This window comes from Populus alba, chromosome 11, assembly GCF_005239225.2.
Source record: "Populus alba chromosome 11, ASM523922v2, whole genome shotgun sequence".
In the NCBI taxonomy this organism is placed as follows: domain Eukaryota; kingdom Viridiplantae; phylum Streptophyta; class Magnoliopsida; order Malpighiales; family Salicaceae; genus Populus; species Populus alba.
Genome location: NC_133294.1, coordinates 23,138,215 through 23,155,564, shown reverse-complemented (window position 1 = coordinate 23,155,564; position 17,350 = coordinate 23,138,215). Strand labels below are relative to the sequence as shown.

Here is a 17,350-nt window from a genome sequence, read left to right as displayed (position 1 = left end):
AGGCAGCTAAGGATTCTTCTTACAATTTCAATCTCAATTCTGGTTTCTGATGTTTTTTTTTTTTTAAAAAAAAAAAAGAAAAGGAAAAGGAAAAGTTAAGGCAAGGTGCTTGCATTATTTAAAGAAGAAATAGTATCGTATCATATCATTAGCAGTGGCAAGCGACAACGACTTCTAATTTCTTAGTTGTTTAGTCCCCTCGTTGCAAATGCATGCCAGTGCCACGGAGACAACGGGGTACTTGTGCTTTAGCTCTGTCAATCCTCCATGCCGTCACTCCTTCAAATCCTAGTCAAGTGGGAGATTGCTTTTTTTAAGAAAAATCCTGATGAAGACAGCTCACTTTGGAGGCTACCTGAATCCTGCCTCAGCTAACAATACAGGGCTGGCTACCTGGATATGTAGATCGAAATTTTCGAAAAACAAACAATTTTTCACACGGTATCATATTAAGTAAAGCTTTTCCCATCTTACATTTTATATAATATTAATTCACAGGAACCGTGCTTCAAACAATTCCAGGTTCCATCTGGTTCTGATGATGAATCCATGGCTTCTCAACTAAAAACTTGGAGATGCCCTCACCATAATCAGTAATTCTGCCTCAGGACATCCCCTTGCAATCAATATCGAAAAGAGAATTCCAGATTGAAGATCTCCATACGACTGATTATCGAGAATTGGAAGATGAAAGACATTCTCTTCGCTTCTTTCTTCACTCTCTTAGCTCAATCTTGCACTCATCAGCCCTTCAGCTGATCCAATCAAAGCAAACGCTGTCACCAAAAAGCAGATGACGCTGAAGGCTCGAAGCATGATCCACTTAATTGTCCATGCCTCAATATTTTTCTGCTTAAAATACATTTCCACAGGAAAATATACCGTCAAGGGCCAAAAGCCGAATCCTCCTACCAATCCAATAGCCTGGTTGAAGTAAGGAAACATCACTGCAATCGCGGTTGTTGATACGACATAGATCGATCGGAAACACAATCTGAGGAGATTCAATTGGAAACCTGGCAACCATGGGAATTTGTAGGTGAGATTCTTATTCAAAAACCTGTTGTCTGGATATTTCACTGCAATCCAGTTTTCAATGACTGCAAATAATGGCTGACTGTAAACCTGTCAGCAAAATCAAACATTGTGATATTTCAGGGATTGTTACTTCTTCGACCTAAGAAGGTGCATCTGCTTATCTTGTTATCATGAACATTGTGTACAGACACATACCTGATAGCCACCAACTAGATGAAGCACAATACAAGCATTGGCGAAGTCAACAAGCCAGTACGGTTCATAAAATCCAAATCCTGTCAAGAGGTTCCCTGGTGTTTTTTCTCCAAAAGCTGCATAACCAAAGCCTCCGCAGCAGAGGTAGAAAAATGTGGTGACGACAACTGCTATTGTTGATGCCTTCTTCATGCTCTTGCTTTCTGATGGAGGTGATTTTAAAGTATCCTTTACGATTTCCAAGTTTCAACACATACAATTAGTCCATTAAAAGAACTACACTGGTGTTTGATCATTTCAGCTTAAAAACTTGCCCATCCAGAATCACAATTCATACCTGTATTTCTAGTACAATTAGGGAATATGGATATGCAAATGCAATATCTCCAAGTGCTTGAGATACATTCCATACTTTATCAGCTGCCCTATAAGCTGAGACTCCTGCGATCCCACCCTTAACAAATCCATTTGCTGAAATTTTAGAGACAACAGAAACTATTCAGAATAGATGGAGCTAAAAGTTTACAGGAACAATGACCCCGGCACAAGATTTGGAGGGCCAATAATAGCTGGTACTGTACCGCACCTATCACCTGTGCAAACCCAAGTGCAAATCCTATAGAGGCATAGCTGACTGACATGATTGCAGCGACAATTGATAGCCATTGTAGGTTATGGAAATCTGGTATTTGGGACAGTACAACTTGAACCACTCCAAATAGTAGCATATATAAAGAGCCTCCATATTCACAAGTAGCCTCGTGCCCTTCTTTGTGATAACAGTTTGATTTCTGAATTGCCCTTCATCAGAAAAAATAGTAATTGTTTTGTAAAGAACCACAAGGGCAATGCTCGTCATTAGAAGATCATTTACATTCGAAGATTCCATGGAAATGCAAACTTAGATGATGAATCTGGGACTTGAGAGTAGCTTAAATTACAACAGATGTACCTCATGCTGCTAGCAGTAGTAATAGTGTAGACAATTCCTGTTCCATATAAGCCTGTTTGTGCGAAGACGCCACATATCAATGCGTTCCTTTTTCCTGAGTCCATGCAATCACCAACTATTAGAAGCTAGTTAATATGTTCATAGCATAATTAAATTAAATCTTTCTCTAAATCGATAGCTTCAACATGATTTGAATTATTAGCAGTAATAGTAGCCACCATAAGAGCTTGTTTGGAAACGTGGCTACCAGTGCGTTTTAAAAAAAAATTGATTTTTTTTAAAATTTTTATGTTTATGGATAGTTTTGATATGCTATATCAAAAATAAATTTTAAAAAGTAAAAAAAAATATTTTAATACATTTTCGATCAAAAAACACTTTAAAAAACAACCAATACCACAATATCGAACAAGCTCTAACTCAAATCCAACAATTAAGTCATGCACTATGATAATATTTCTACCAAATAAATACACAAACATAACATTAACTTAACTCAAAGGGGCAAAAATTTGCATAGTTATAATCATCATAATGCATGTCAACATTTTTTCAATTCTCTCTTGCATTGTTATGGTCCAAATCAATTCTCAATATCAAAGAGCCCTCCTTCTCTTCTAATTCTAAAAAGTTATTGAAAAATACAAGCAAAAAAAAAAAAAAACAAACAAACAAACAATAATAGTGACATTTGCAAAGCCTTATAAATTTTAGCTATAATAAATCTTAATATATAAAAGAACTCCAAGCTATAATTTCTATTTGTTTAGTTTACTCTTCCATTTACTTACATTAATTACCATATTGAACGAATGAATTATTCAATCCATATAGGATTGTTTTTCCTTTTTTCATCTATAAATAATTTATAAGTTGACTTTGCAATAACACAATTATTAGCTTCACGTTAAGAGGAATCTGCCACAGTTAATCTATATAAAAAAATAAAAAGAAAAGGAAGAGACCAGCTAACATTTTTCTGGTTTAGCGGGGATCGTCAGCCTGCAAAAGCCTCGTTCTTTGTGCTTGGAGCAACCTAGCTACGCACGACATGTATATATTTATGCTATACTAAGTCAACTGTTGTTTCTTTTCATTTTGATATTCTTTGGAAAGAATCCAATGAATGTGGCCCTTCGTCACCCTAATAATTAAGTTGTTTCAATTTCTAACTCTATAGTAGTCGTCGTCGTCCCGGAAAGGGGAGAAATAAAGCTGAGGCTTGGCATGCAGGAGTCGGCCTTGGCCTGAGACCCTCAGCAATTCCGTTTGGTGGCTGCACAAATGACAAATCTTGCTGTCTCCCATCTATTTTTATTCAATTCTCTCTTGACTTGTTTGCTTCAACATGTATGAAGGGCAAGCATGACGCCCTAATTTTCAAGCAGAAATCTCAAAATCCAAATTCATTTCATGTACAAACAAGCAAGCACTCTAATTGAAACTTGCTAATGGGCATGGATATATACATAGGGGGATTCAATTGAAAAGGAAATTAGAATATTGTTGTATCTCATCTTACCTAAAGTCTCATGAACAGCTTCAAGGTAAGATCGATTTCTTTTGGGACCAAATTCAGGATCAGGAGATCGATAGCAATCGCAGAGAAGGAAAGTAGAAACAAGGGTGACTAAAGCAAAACAAAACATGGTTACAGGACCTGCAATCCACCCTAACTGAGCCATGCTCCATGCTAGTGATAGCACCCCTGACCCTATCACTCCCGTTATTATGTGTGCCACTGCTGTCCATGCGGTCCCTTCATCATAATTCATTTCACAATCACTTGATTTGAAGTTTTTTTTTTATATATATATATATATAATTAGAATGCATCAAAACTACAAAATACTTTGTTTTGAAAGTGGAATGATGTAGAGAGAAGAATCTTTGTAAGAATCTTTACTTTAATTGAAGAAGAAGAAGAAGAAGAAGAAGTTAAAAGACAAACCAGTTCTCTTGATTCCAGGCCGAGGAGCATGCAAGAATGATGATGCCTCTTCTTCTACTCCCATATGGCCTTTCAAGCAAACTCCCTTTCTTTTGAGAGAAACGCAATGTTGTTTTTATATGTTATATGCCAAATAATTTTCTTACAACTTCAATCTCAAGCCTGGTTTCTGATCTTTTGTCTTACAAACAAAAAGAGGGAAGTTTAGGCGAGGTGCTTGCATTATTGAAGAAGAAACAGTATTGTATCATCATTGGCTGTGACAAGCGAAAACGACTTGTAACTACTACTTATAGTACAGATTGTGTAGGTAAATGTTTGTAGTTGTTGATTGAAAAAGTTATTTTATAAAAAATGATTTTAATTGAAATTGATTTTAAAAAAAATATGTTTGGTTAAAATTATAATTGAATAAAAATTACTTTACAAAATAACTAAAAAAAATATATTAATATTAATAATTTTTAATTATAATATTGTAGATTTAACTACTACATATCATAAAAACAAACAATACTTGATATGCAATATTTTTTATTGCTTCATTATATTATTTGCAATTTCATCAAATATAAAATTCATACAATTAGGTCTCGAGGTACCATGGTTTTCTTGAGCGTGCAATAACATCAGGTAAAATTTTACTAGGAATAAAATTAAAATTGCGATTAAATTCTACAAATGTTATGTCATCATGTAATATTCTTGTAATGTAATTATTAGTGCCATTAATGCCATTATAATTGTCAACTTGCGTTTTGTATGGATAAACATGCATGTTTTGTAAATTATTCTATTTTGGTTTTCATTCTCTAAAAAAACATTTTATTATATTATGTAGCAATGAGTATACATGATTAAAAACTTGCTGATTTTTTAGTTGTTCAGAATGACTAAAATTACATAAGAAAGAAGATAAAAAAAATAATGATAAATAAGCTAAGTGAAAAAAAAAAAAAAAATATATATATATATATATATATAACTCAAAAAATCACAGATTTATTTAAAAAATTCAATTATACCGTTTTTATATTTGTATAATAGTAATAATAATTAATGTATACATGATGATGCTACAGGAGAGTGAAAATAATTAATTCAAAATGATTGTTTGCCTTGGTCACAGGCTCCAATACTTCCACCCACGTTATTTTAAGCAGCAGGAAAAGCTCAATTTTCCAACTTTTATTCAACCACATGTGCAGCCACGATTATTAATGGGCCCATCATAATAAAAGTTGACTGTATCATAACCAAACATATAAAAACTGTAGCTGACTTTAACCTCAGACGCAACCGTACTAACCTCATTGCAAATGCCAGTGCCACGAACAGGGCAAAGAGCTGGGGTACTTGTACTTTTGATCTTTCTTCAAAGTAGTCCCTCATAAAGAGATCTTCTCTTTTGTTCCCATTATTTATGGATAGTAACTAAATGCTTCCTAGAAGCATTAAAACAACAATTCATTCATTAGAAGCATGTAAGTTGTTTGAAAATGATTTAACTAACCTCCAAGGTAAAAAAACCTTAATGTTGATCACCGAAGGTATTTAGATATTTTAATTTTTTTAAATAGAGTGAAAATATATCTTTACTAATGGAATTAAGAAAAAATAAATCATGTATCCAAGGATTTTTTGATATTTTTACACAAGGCTTTTGTTAATTACAAAACCATGGAAGGTAATTTGGTCTTTTTAGGTTGATTAATTAATATTCAAATTTAAAAAGTTACTGACTTATATATGCATGCACAAAGCTAGTAAGAAATGCTTGTGTTATTTAGACAACATGTATTGCATTATTTTTCATGTTGTTGGAAGGGTTGTTGTGTCATCTTTCTCCTAGTATGTCACATGTTGGCAATGGTTAGTTTGTTGTTGATAAAATTTCTCTCTCTTCTTCCTCTAAAAATTACAAGTTGATCTCCTTTGTTTTTCTAGCATTTCAACTGCCAATACTTATTCTTTTATATATTCATTAAAAAAATGTGATTACTTTAGCGTAAGATGGAGATAGTAAAAGATGGATACTATCTAATTATATCAGTACAATACCATAATCTTATGTCTCACGTACGCAAAGTTGTATCAGCTTGAAGACAGGATCGATTTCTTGTAGGGCCAAATTCAGAAAATACAAGGGCGATTGAAGCAAAAACACAACAAAATGGCTAATTAAGGGACCCTACCACTCCTGTTACCATGTGTGCTGCTGCCGGCCATTCGGTCCCTTCAAGATTTATCAATTATTTCAAGTTAGGTGAAGGACAGACACATTTATTTATTTAAGAACTAAGAGATAGCTTCCATCAATCTCTTAATTCCTTTCCCACCATTTGAAGGGAGCTTGAACATGAGATCTCGAGTTCTTACTTCCTAGTAAAAATCTCAGATTGATTTTAACCATTATTATTAAATTAATCTTGCCGCCATGGTAGATAGAATTTGATTGAGAAATGAAGAAAGCAAAAGAAAGAAGGGAGACATAAGTGGAAAAAATGCAGCATAGAGTCATGGTGTTTGTGACATGAAGATCTATAAACGAAATCATAGTAATGATTCAGTATATTAAAAGGAAGATCAAAATCTGGAAAGAAAAAATAAATAAATAAAAGGATCATAATTGGTTAATAAAGGGTGATGTGCAGAACTCACAAATTAAGCTCATTAGTCAACTCTAACAAAATTAAGAAAAATAAGAGAGGATTTCATTTCTTTTGTTACAAAGGAAAATTTTGAAAAATATATACTTTTTAGTGCTTATGAATTTGATGAACTAAAAAAGTAGTATGAAGCAGGATTTAGCATAAACAACATAGGTATTGTTATCAAAGCATTTTATGCTAAAATCTATTTACTCCAAAAAAAAAAAACATTAAATAAAGAGCTAAGAGAAGCATTATCCATCATAAAAGCTTAATAAAATCAAAACTCATGAAAAGAGGTCTTGTCAAGATATCTAAACTCATTTTTTTAAGCTTAGGTACATGCTAGACCCAAACATATTTGGGTTAAAAAATATACCATACTCAATTCTTTTGGGTTCAGCTACGTGTCAAACCTAAGCATAAATAGGTCTGATATCATTTCTTTTGGGCTCAGCTACGTGTCAGGTCCAAGTGCACATGAGTTTAACAAAATGTCAACCCAACTCTTATGAGCTTGGCTACATATTAGGCTCAAGTGCATGTGGGTCTAACAAGATATCAGACCTAACTCTCTTGAGTTTAGTTAGAAGCTCAGATCAAGTGCCTTTAGGCTTAAAAGGATGCTAAACTCAATATCCTTGCATCTAAGATCGCTCTAGATCCAAACATACAAAATAAAAATCTAGGGTTACCATCTTCTTTTATCCTAGCTATGTAAAAAGTCTTCAAAGAGATGGATATATGTCTTATCAATATTAATATTGATTATAAAGATTGATTTCCCATTGAACATTAATATTATGTACGAGATTGTCATAGGACTGCCTTTTATAGACACGTGTATTCCTATCAACATTAATATCGTGTAAGAAGACACTTAATGGACTTCCCTCCCTCTTTAGATGTGAAAAAAGGAAAAGATTGTCAACCTCTTGAACAAAAAAAAAAAAAAAAAATTCAAGGTAAAAAAGATTATAAATACTCTTTTGAACAATCCAAGTAAAGGGTTTAAAATCTTTATCTCTTATCATATATACTCAACATTTATCATATACGAACTAAAGAACAAATATGCTTGTTATTAGAATTTAATGCTTATTTATTACAATTCATGAAAGTCACGAAACTTGCTAAAATAAGAAAGGATTGTTTTGTAGGAATCTAGACCTTCGCCTCATCTAGGCCATTACATTTTGAAAATAAAAAATTAACACGATAAACATTTGATTATCCCTTATCTAAACACTTAGAAACCAGTTTCTAGCTAGCAAACTGGATTATGGAGCATGAGCATCATTTGGTATGAAAATATTATTCATATAAAGTTAATGGAGAACAATATCTTTGCTCCTCTTCACTCTATCCAAGTTAAGAAACTGAAAAAAAAAAATGATAAAGTTAAAGATAAAGGGAAAAAAAAAAAATCGGTGAGGATATAAAACCTTTTCGTTAAAAAAGATTTTTCTCTGTAGCCCCCTCTTAAAAAAGAAAAAGAAGGAGAAGAAGATTCATTGAGGGAATTAGAAAACATGAAAATGTAAATGGGTTAGTATTGGAGGACCCTCCCAAGTTTGGTACATGGGTATTCTAAGTTTATGAAGGCTAGCAGATATCTATCTCCTGGCTAGATGAAGAAGAGAAGACGATGCTAAGTAAAAGAACATTGGAGGTCGCGAGCGTCATAGGTATGCAGCCAGACATTTGATACTGGATGTGGCGGCCCAGCAGCATATATAAACGATGACATGAAGATGTTCAGAGAAATCATTAGGGCATTCACATACTATCAACAAGTCCATTCCTGTAATTGGTATATAAAAAACCCATGTTTGGAGAAAAGGAAAAAGGTATTCTACAATTTAGCACTAATCAATCCTTCGATTGATCCAATCAAAGCAAATGCAGTAACCAAAAGGCAGAAAATGGTATAGGCTCGAAGCATGATCCATTTAGTTGTCCATGCTTCAATTTTTCTCTGCTTAAAGTACATCTCCACGGGAAAATATATAGTTAAGGGCCAAAAATTCAAGCCTCCCATCACTCCAATAACTTGGTTGAAGTAAGGGAAGATCACTGCAATGGTGGTTGTTGATATGACATAGGTTGTTCGGAGACAAAGCCTCGGGAGGTTGATTTGGAAAGTTGGAAACCATGGAAGTTTGGAGTTGGGATTTATGTGTGTAAACTGGATGTTTGGCCACTTCTCCGCAATCGACTTCTCAATGTTGGCAAAAAATGTTTGACTGAAAACCTGTCAACATCTGCAACAATGAAGCTGGCGCCTTTCATGTTGTCTCGAAGAGACTTGTAAGCAAATGAAAAATATACTCTAGGAGTACCTGATAGCTTCCAACTAGATGAATCACGATACAAGCATTAGCAATGTTGATAAGCCAATAGTACCGTCCAGAAAATAATCCAAATCCAGCCAGGAGGTTGCCCGGAGTATCTTCTCCAAAGGCTGCGTAACCAAAGCCTCCACAGCAGAGGTAGAAAAATGTTGTACCGATCATTGCTATCATCGAGGCCTTCTTCATTGTCTTGTTCTCTGATGGGGGTGATCTTAAAGTGTCCTTCATATTTCATGAAGTTCCATCATCTATATAATTGTCTTACAGGATCGCAAAATTGTATAATTTTGTGTTTTAGAACAAAGCTTGCCTATTCAGAATCGGGATTCAAACCTGGATTTTGATAAGGATAAGGGAACATGGATATGAAAATGCGATATCGCCAAGAGCTTGAGATATCACAGCTACACTGTGAGTTGAGGATCCAGTGATGCTACCCTTGACATATCCATTTCCTGTAAATTGAGAGAGTAGTAAATATTATGTGATATAATTAAATATGGAAATTAAACCGATAAAAAGACAGCTGATTTGTAGCTGATTCACCATCCTACCTATTACTTGGGCAAAACCAAGTGCAAATCCAATAAAAGAATAGGTGAATGACATGACTGCAGCAACAACTGATAGAAATTTTATGCTGTTGAAATCTGGTATTTGGGACAACAGAACCTGAGCAGCTCCAAATAGCAGCATATATGAAGTGTCACCATTTTCACAAGCAGCTCCATGTCCTTGTTTGCGGTAACAGTTTGATGTCTGAATCTCCCTTTCATCAGAAAATGTAATAGCACTAGTCTTAGCTACATACAAGAAAATATCATAAAATAAACAGAGCAGAATCACGGAGTGGTCTGTTTCTTCTTCAGTAAAGTAGTCAAGGACAACGCTCATTTTTCACAGATGAAAATGAAAAGGAAATAGAAGCACTGAAATTGAATATGGGATTTGAGAGGAGCTTGACAACGAACCTCATGCTGATAGCAGCAGTAACAGTATATGCAATTCCTATCCCACATAAGCCTACTTGTTGAAGAAAGCCACAAATCAAAGCATTCTTTTCTCCTAATATTACATGAACAGCTTCACGGTAGGACCGGTTTCTTGAGGGGCCAAATTCAGGATCCGGGGATCGATAGCTATCGCAGAGAAGAAAAGTGGAAAGAAGAGTGACTGCGGCAAAAAACAACATGGCCAAGGGACCTGCAATCCATCCTAACTGAGCCATGCTCCATGCTAGCGATAGCACCCCTGACCCTACCACTCCTGTTATTATGTGTGCCACAGCAGTCCACGCAGTCCCTTCAAGATTTACAAGAAGATGAATACATATATGTGCATTATTTACACGTAAGATGATTCTGAGAAGCCAACTGAGTGAACTAGAATTGGAAGGAGGAAGAAAGAAAGAAGACAAACCAGTTCTCTTGATTGAAAATGAATTGCATAGTATTGTTGACTTGGATGGGATTTGATCAGAATTCAACAATAACGGTGTCTGTTGATGATCTTCTGGTTCTTCTCCCATGGCCATGGCCTTTCAAGTATATTCCTACTGGCTAGAGCTAGCTAAAAACATTGCAAGAGTTCGTTTCATAAGCCTGGTTTCTTGGAGTTTAGTGTTAGAAAATTCATATTTGCCCTCCAGTAGTATTTTGTTTTATCTTATCCTTTTGTTCTATCTTATCTTCACCTATCCGAATGTATCAACAATATCCTCGTATGATGAACCAAACAACATATCTACAATGATAATTTATTTAAATCATTCCTTTTTATATATATAAATCTTTGATATAAGCATAAAATAATTGTGGGAAATTACAACAATTTTCTTGGACTTTCATAAAATTATACTCATCATTCAAAAAAGTTTGAATATTTTTTAGATACCCCATTTGAATTTAAAAAAAAAATACTATAAAAACTTTTGGATATACCAAAATGACCTTAATTAATTTTTTTTTTTTTAAAAAAAAGAAAAGATAAGTTAAGACCTAAACACATACCCTGGAGACTGATTAAAAAAAAAAATTGACTAAAATTAAATGGTGAAATTAATATCCTTCATCTACCCAAAAAACAATCATGATAATCTTACGAACCATATTCCTGATTAATTATGAAAATAATAGGCAAAAAATTATTAATCTTCCACTAATTTGATGACATAGATTTAAATTATTTTTTAAAAGTACCAATCAAATCCACTTAAATTTAGGAAACCTGAAGAGGGGACTAACTCATTGAGTTTAATAACGAAGTTTTGCAGCAAAAATCATGAATATAGGGATGGTGATACACTACCGGATTTAATAATTTTATTAATAAAAAAATTTATTAGTATTCTATCTATAATTATTTTATTGAATGAAATTAAGACAAAACTGTTTATTGGAGAAACGCTTATTAGTAAATTATAGTTTGTTAATAAGTCTATTGTTAATAAATTTATTTACGACTTTATAGACGAGTCATGCACGTACAAAAAAAATTATTAATTTTTTGATAGTGATAAAAGATTTTGAAAATGATAAAAAAAAAAAAAAGCTAAAAAATTCTTGACAGGCATGATTTGGGAAAAAAAATAAAAAAAATATGTTGAAGAAGATGCTAAGATTTATGGAAGGGACTCACAAAACGATTCACTCCTTTGAAGATTATATAAGTTTACAATTCTAATATAAATTTTATTTAACAATTTAGATTTTAGATTGAAATGTACATGACTATACATACTCTTGCATGATAGCACTTCATTGCTGCATCAAGGATATATTCTTGAAAATGACAGCAGGAAAATGGATTTGAAGTTTAATATTAATTGGATACAAATTATTTCCTTTTTTATATTTTTTTCATTTTTCTTTTCTTTTTTGGAAAATAAAGTGAAAGCCCGAATCATAGAACAATCTCCAAAAGGACCCAATTAAGTAGTAATAATAATAATAATAATAATAAGCCTTTCAACCAAATTTGGCACTTATAATTCCTTCAATTGACCCAATTAAGCCTACAATTGATACAAGCAAGCAAGCCAAACTAAATGTTCTAAGAACGATCCATTTTCTTGTCCATGCCTCTATTTTATTCTGCACAAAATACATCTCTACTGGGAAATATATGGCCAAGGGCCAAAAATTCAAGGCCCCCAATAGTCCCAAAACTTGGTTGAAGTAAGGGAAGACAGCGGCAACTGCTGTAGTTGACACAACATATGCAGTTCGAAAACATATTCTGAAGAGATTGATGTGAAAAGAAGGCAGCAATGGGAGTTTGAAGTTGTAGAATTTGTTCACAAATCCATTACTTGGAAACTTCTCCGAGAACCAGCGTTCTGAGAACTCGAATACTGGCTGGCTGAAGAGCTGACAGAAACAAGAAATATGGAGCATAGTTACTCAAAATTCAATGGAAACACCAAGCATGTTAGCATTTAGCTTGTAGCAATTTGATATAAAGAGGAAGTACCTGATATCCCCCCACCAAATGTAGAACAACGCAAGCATTCGCAAAGTCGATGAGCCAGTAAGGCTCATAAAATCCAAATCCTGTCAAAAGATTTCCAGGGGTGTTGTTGCCAAAAGCTGCATATCCGAAGCATCCACAGCAGAGGTAAAAGAATGTTGTCAAGATCATTGCAATCATCGATGCCTTCTTCATGGTCTTGTTCTCAGGTGGAGGTGACTTCAGAGTATCCTTCATTCAACAATATCCTCACTTCATTTTACTTCTGATTTGCTAGTGACATAACTTGTTGGATAATGAATTCTAGATAAATAGATGGCAGACCTGAATTTCCAGAAGAACAAGTGCATATGGATAGGAATAAGCAATGTCCCCAAGAGCTTGGAAGGCTAGCCATAGTTTTTTAGCTCTAGTAGAAGCTGGGGCACCTGCAATGCTACCCTTGATCATCCCATTTTCTGGAATTAGAAAGAAGAAAAAATTAAGGCAACTCTACAAAAGAATGTGAAACATGATAGTTTTTCCTGCTACATATTCGTTGCAAAAATACAGGTGAATATGATAAAATTTTATCTGATACTGCATAGTCTGCATCTTCAGATTGATACAGCAAGAACAAGCACCCACCTATTACTTCAGCAAAGCCAAGTCCAAACCCTGTAAAAGAGTAGGCAAAGGACATGACTGCAGCAATGACTGAAAGCCATTTTATGCTATGGAAATCAGGTATCTGTGATGCTACAATCTGAACAGCTCCAAACATCAGCATATTGGGAGTGTCCTTGTGTTTACATGGTGCAGCATGACCCTTTTCATGATAGCAGTTTGACCGTCGAATTGCGCTGCAATGATATGAATCATGGAATCAACTAATAATCAGAAGACAAAGAAGGAAAAGCAGATGCAGAGTTTACATAAACAGTGGCTCAAATTTCCCTATAAACGAAACACAGCAAGCTGACAATGATGGTGCTTGATATATGGACTAAAACAACGAGGCATAAATCACGAATTCACCATGGAAGTACCTCATACAAGTTGAAGTGGTAATAACATAAGCAATGCCAATCCCATACATGTACAGATATTGAAACATACCACAAAGGCATGTCTGAGTTTTGCCTGAAACATCACCACACAACATTAGGAGGCTTATAGAAAGTAGATTATCTGAACATTTATAGAAATGAACAGATAGGGAATATCAGAAGCTTTCGGTTTGTAAGAAGAGGGTGTTCTGCTACCAAGATTCACTCTAACAGCATCCATGTAAGAGTAGTTTCGTGTTCCGGTTACAGGGTCGGGACATCTGTAGCAACCAGAAAGGAGCACCACAGAGACATAGGTGACAATAGCGAAACAAAGCATGGCAATTGGACCTGCGATCCATCCTAGCTGTGCTACACTCCAAGCCAAAGATAGAACACCAGAGCCGATAACAGCAGTAATTATATGAGCTATGCAACTCCATAAGGTTCCTGGTTCAGTTTCTCACAGGGGTAAATTCAAGATAACACAAAATATATAAAATAGAATTGAAAGTTGAAAGTGTCATCACCAGTTCTTCTTGGACGCCCATCATCATCAAGCAACGAACCATTCTCTTGCTCATGTTTGACTGCCATGTCGATCAAATTCAGGGGAGGCAATGAAATTTGCTACAAATTTCCTACCTGTAAACCCAAAATAACAAAATATAAGGACCAAGTTCAACCAGATCTGAGTACATCACTAAACCCTACACATAACAATGATGTAAAACACTATACCTCATGAAACACTACGCCTTGCACACATCATGAAAGTTGATGTGGTCTTTTCTCTTGGTCAGCAGTTTAGTTAATGACAACTTCACTGAAGACATGCTTATGTAGGATCTTTGAATATTCTTTACTGAAGATATGCTTCTGTAGGATCTTTGAATATTCATGATCTTTGAATTCATGAACTTTCGTATCAGCTATACTACGGAAACCACAGAATTGGAAACTATTGCTATACCATGGAACCCACGGAATTGGAAAATATTGCCATGGTGATTATAAGGCCTTGTTTGTTTCCTAGAACACTTTCCCATGTCATGTACGGTGAAGAAAGTAGTTTACTCATTTGTGATAAACTTGGAAAAAAAAAAATCTAAAATAATAATAGTTTATTTTACATGGTATAAAATACTGAAAATTAAAAATATTTTTTAACAAACAAAGAAAACACATAACTCGAATCTGTTTGTGATTGGAGGTTGACCAAGAAGTTCTACCATGCAAAATATCTTAACACAAGTTGATTAAAGAATGGGATATACATCCAAAGGAAAACACTGTTCCTCCACTGAGAAACCATGGGTTGTAACAATGTTTTTCCCACCCTTTGTTTTAACAATAATTGCAAATAAAAACAAAGAACACAGGATTGCAGAAAGATTGTGGGAGGAAGTACTATTCAAAGTTGATTTTAACAGTGTTTTCACTATCTTTTATAATCAAAGCCTTCATTCCTACATCCCACGAAATATGGAAGGAAGGAGGAGAAAACAGAGGGATTTAGGGAAAAGGAGATCCAGGAAACATGGAGGGAAAGAGGGGAAGACTGAGGGATTTAGGGAAAAGCATTCGAAGAAACTTAATATCCCTGGGATTACAAGAAAGCACTCCTCTCTTGCCTGGCTCATGTGAATCAAGGGATCTCCTTATAGCTTGTCATAGAAACTTAAAATATCAGTTTCTTCTATTTCTGCTTCATTCTAGAACTGTGTGCTTCTCTATGGTTTGAGTGAAATGCAGATTAATCAATGCAAACAACCATAAGCAAAAGAGAGTCACCTCGATGCATCCGAAAAATTAACAGCAGGTTTTGCTATGATGAATTTCTTATTTACTGTGACTCCTCTTTTTTATTTTTTTCATTTTTTATTTTCGCTTTGTATGCATCTCTTCATGCTATGATTTTATTGCGCTGAAAGTTGCTAGTTCATGTTCTTAGCATATTCCAATCATGTCTAAATTGTTAGAGCTACAACACGACTGATCCCATTGGATAGATCAGTTGAGAGTGGCTGTTGTGTTAAAAGAACAAAGTCAGTGACCTAACCATATCAATTTATTCTTCTATTGTATATTATTTCATCGTGGAGTCTCTTGAATTCACTCCTCCTTATTAATATTATTTTTAGAATTTTAGTTTTTATTAACATGTTTGATTTTATTGAGAGTTCCTATTATTTCTTTGTATTAATATGTTTTACTTATTTTCAAGAGGCTTTTTTTTTATATATCTTTTTTATTCAATATCTTAAACGTTCTACCATTGCACTATTTTATTTAAAGTTGGATTTTTATATTGTAATAAGTATTATGAATTATTATTTGTTTTGAAGAATATTTTGAAAATTTATAAAATGTTGCAAAATTTTATATAATTTGATTCATAAAAAGTATGTTTGAAGCCTAGCGTATGTGGAGTGTCATTATATCACCATTCCAGCGTTGCTGGTCACTGATGTGGAATTCGAGTCATGAATATATCAAATGTAAACTAATAAAATGATGAATCGCTATGAACACATCACCTAAGAAGGAAGAAGACATCGAGATGAATTAAATGATGCAATATAAATATGGCTACGACCAACGGTGTCAGCCACACACGCCACTTGAAAATAGCAGAGCAGTTGGCATGTGCCATGTCAGCAACTTTTCTCTTTTTATTTTATTTGACAAAGACAAAAATGCTCGTGGGACTAAATGATAATAACAAAAAGGAAAACCGTTATGAAATTACTTCTAAGCTCTAAAGTAAAGGCTAAAAATTCTAACGATAAAAGTAATGAAGTCATTACATTATTTATAGTAAAATGAAAATTCTATAAAGCCCCTAGATCCAAGGTCAATATTTTAAAAGTTTAAGGGTAATATAATAATTTAACTATTATAAAAAATTAAAAAAGATAATATTACCCCCAAACAAATTAATAAAAAATAACAAATTAACCTTATAAAAAGATTCTTTTACCCCTAAAATCTGGTTCATCTCATTTTCTATCAATGGCAAAATTATAATTTTACTAATATAATCCACAGTAAATCAAGACATATCTAAAGTATTTTCCTACGTGTTTTAGATTTTGTAATAATATATTCATAAATTAAAACTCTTCATTATTTTTTTGTTGTAGTTGGAATTATGAATTCTCTTAATTCTATTTCAATTGATAAATAACCCTAAAAAATTTTAATTGGGTTTTATGAATATGTTAGATAAGTAGGTGTGATTAAAATAAATTCAATTTGAAATATGTATGGAACATTTTTTTTTATCTTTAATGGGGTAAAATATAAGTTAACACTTTTTTCACATGTATGATCAGATATAATATTATTATTACATGGATAATACAAGAATAATATATATATATATATATATATATATATAATTTGTTATTATAGAAAAATAAATTACTTCACTTATTTACAGATAATTGAGCTATCATTTGTTCCAGATCTTGGAGTCAGAATTCGTAGTGGAGGCCATGATTATGATGGTCTTTCGCATGCGTCAAGTGTGCCATTTATCATGGTTGGCTTGTTCAATATCATGGTGCTTGGATGGTATCAGGTGCTACACTAGGGGAAGTTTATAATAGAATTGCTGAAAAGAGCAAGATTCATAGCTACCCTGCTGAGTTTGTCCAGCAGTTGGTGTTGGAGGCCATTTAAGTGGAGGTGGTGGAGCTAGTTTTGTT

General features: G+C 33.8%; 3 protein-coding genes across 8 annotated transcripts; all 3 read right to left on the bottom strand.

Annotated features, from left to right (window-relative positions):
• Positions 1-78: 78 nt before the first annotated feature.
• Positions 79-4,395, bottom strand: LOC118029439 (probable amino acid permease 7). 5 transcript variants are annotated; one of them, XR_012171241.1, is made up of 8 exons: positions 4,137-4,393; positions 3,708-3,944; positions 2,186-2,279; positions 1,820-2,034; positions 1,571-1,704; positions 1,234-1,461; positions 883-1,016; positions 79-755 (listed from the first exon to the last, which is right to left on the bottom strand). XR_012171241.1 is itself a non-coding variant. In XM_073412590.1 (8 exons), exons 1-8 carry the CDS (start codon positions 4,198-4,200, stop codon positions 744-746), a joined length of 1,227 nt encoding a protein of 408 aa, XP_073268691.1. In that variant the 5' UTR covers positions 4,201-4,393; the 3' UTR covers positions 79-743. The 5 variants fall into 5 exon arrangements, 4 of the variants coding, with proteins under 4 accessions (XP_073268691.1, XP_034889211.1, XP_034889212.1 ...); XM_073412590.1 differs by having other exon boundaries at positions 883-1,125; XM_035033320.2 differs by having other exon boundaries at positions 79-1,125.
• A 4,149-nt stretch (positions 4,396-8,544) lies between these two features.
• On the bottom strand, positions 8,545-10,760 carry LOC118029442 (probable amino acid permease 7). Of its 2 annotated transcripts, none has more exons than XM_035033324.2 (6): positions 10,561-10,757; positions 10,113-10,443; positions 9,696-9,910; positions 9,475-9,596; positions 9,130-9,363; positions 8,545-9,041 (listed from the first exon to the last, which is right to left on the bottom strand). In XM_035033324.2, the coding sequence occupies exons 1-6, from the start codon at positions 10,673-10,675 to the stop codon at positions 8,643-8,645; spliced, it is 1,416 nt and encodes a 471-aa protein (XP_034889215.1). In that variant the 5' UTR covers positions 10,676-10,757; the 3' UTR covers positions 8,545-8,642. The 2 variants fall into 2 exon arrangements, with proteins under 2 accessions (XP_034889215.1, XP_034889216.1); XM_035033325.2 differs by having other exon boundaries at positions 8,868-9,051; positions 10,561-10,760.
• A 1,316-nt stretch (positions 10,761-12,076) lies between these two features.
• Positions 12,077-14,737, bottom strand: LOC118029444 (probable amino acid permease 7). The gene is made up of 8 exons (XM_035033327.2): positions 14,379-14,737; positions 14,168-14,282; positions 13,854-14,087; positions 13,638-13,731; positions 13,237-13,451; positions 12,934-13,067; positions 12,613-12,840; positions 12,077-12,509 (listed from the first exon to the last, which is right to left on the bottom strand). The coding sequence occupies exons 2-8, from the start codon at positions 14,232-14,234 to the stop codon at positions 12,108-12,110; spliced, it is 1,374 nt and encodes a 457-aa protein (XP_034889218.1). The 5' UTR covers positions 14,235-14,282; positions 14,379-14,737; the 3' UTR covers positions 12,077-12,107.
• Positions 14,738-17,350: the final 2,613 nt, after the last annotated feature.

What these genes read in the sequence shown, in the direction of transcription:
- LOC118029439 (XM_035033320.2), bottom strand. Translation starts at nt 4,200, where the DNA reads ATGGGAGTAGAAGAAGAGGCATCATCATTCTTGCATGCTCCTCGGCCT. An exon ending in TGGGTTTGCACAGGTGATAG is followed by an intron (nt 1,705 to 1,819) that starts GTGCGGTACAGT and finishes CTAAAATTTCAG; the next exon opens with CAAATGGATTTGTTAAGGGT. An exon ending in TAATTGTACTAGAAATACAG is followed by an intron (nt 1,462 to 1,570) that starts GTATGAATTGTG and finishes GAAATCGTAAAG; the next exon opens with GATACTTTAAAATCACCTCC.
- LOC118029442 (XM_035033324.2), bottom strand. Translation starts at nt 10,675, where the DNA reads ATGGCCATGGGAGAAGAACCAGAAGATCATCAACAGACACCGTTATTG. An exon ending in ATTTTCAATCAAGAGAACTG is followed by an intron (nt 10,444 to 10,560) that starts GTTTGTCTTCTT and finishes TAAATCTTGAAG; the next exon opens with GGACTGCGTGGACTGCTGTG. An exon ending in TGGTTTTGCCCAAGTAATAG is followed by an intron (nt 9,597 to 9,695) that starts GTAGGATGGTGA and finishes CTCAATTTACAG; the next exon opens with GAAATGGATATGTCAAGGGT.
- LOC118029444 (XM_035033327.2), bottom strand. Translation starts at nt 14,234, where the DNA reads ATGGCAGTCAAACATGAGCAAGAGAATGGTTCGTTGCTTGATGATGAT. An exon ending in TGGCTTTGCTGAAGTAATAG is followed by an intron (nt 13,068 to 13,236) that starts GTGGGTGCTTGT and finishes TTCTAATTCCAG; the next exon opens with AAAATGGGATGATCAAGGGT. An exon ending in ATTTGGTGGGGGGATATCAG is followed by an intron (nt 12,510 to 12,612) that starts GTACTTCCTCTT and finishes TGTTTCTGTCAG; the next exon opens with CTCTTCAGCCAGCCAGTATT.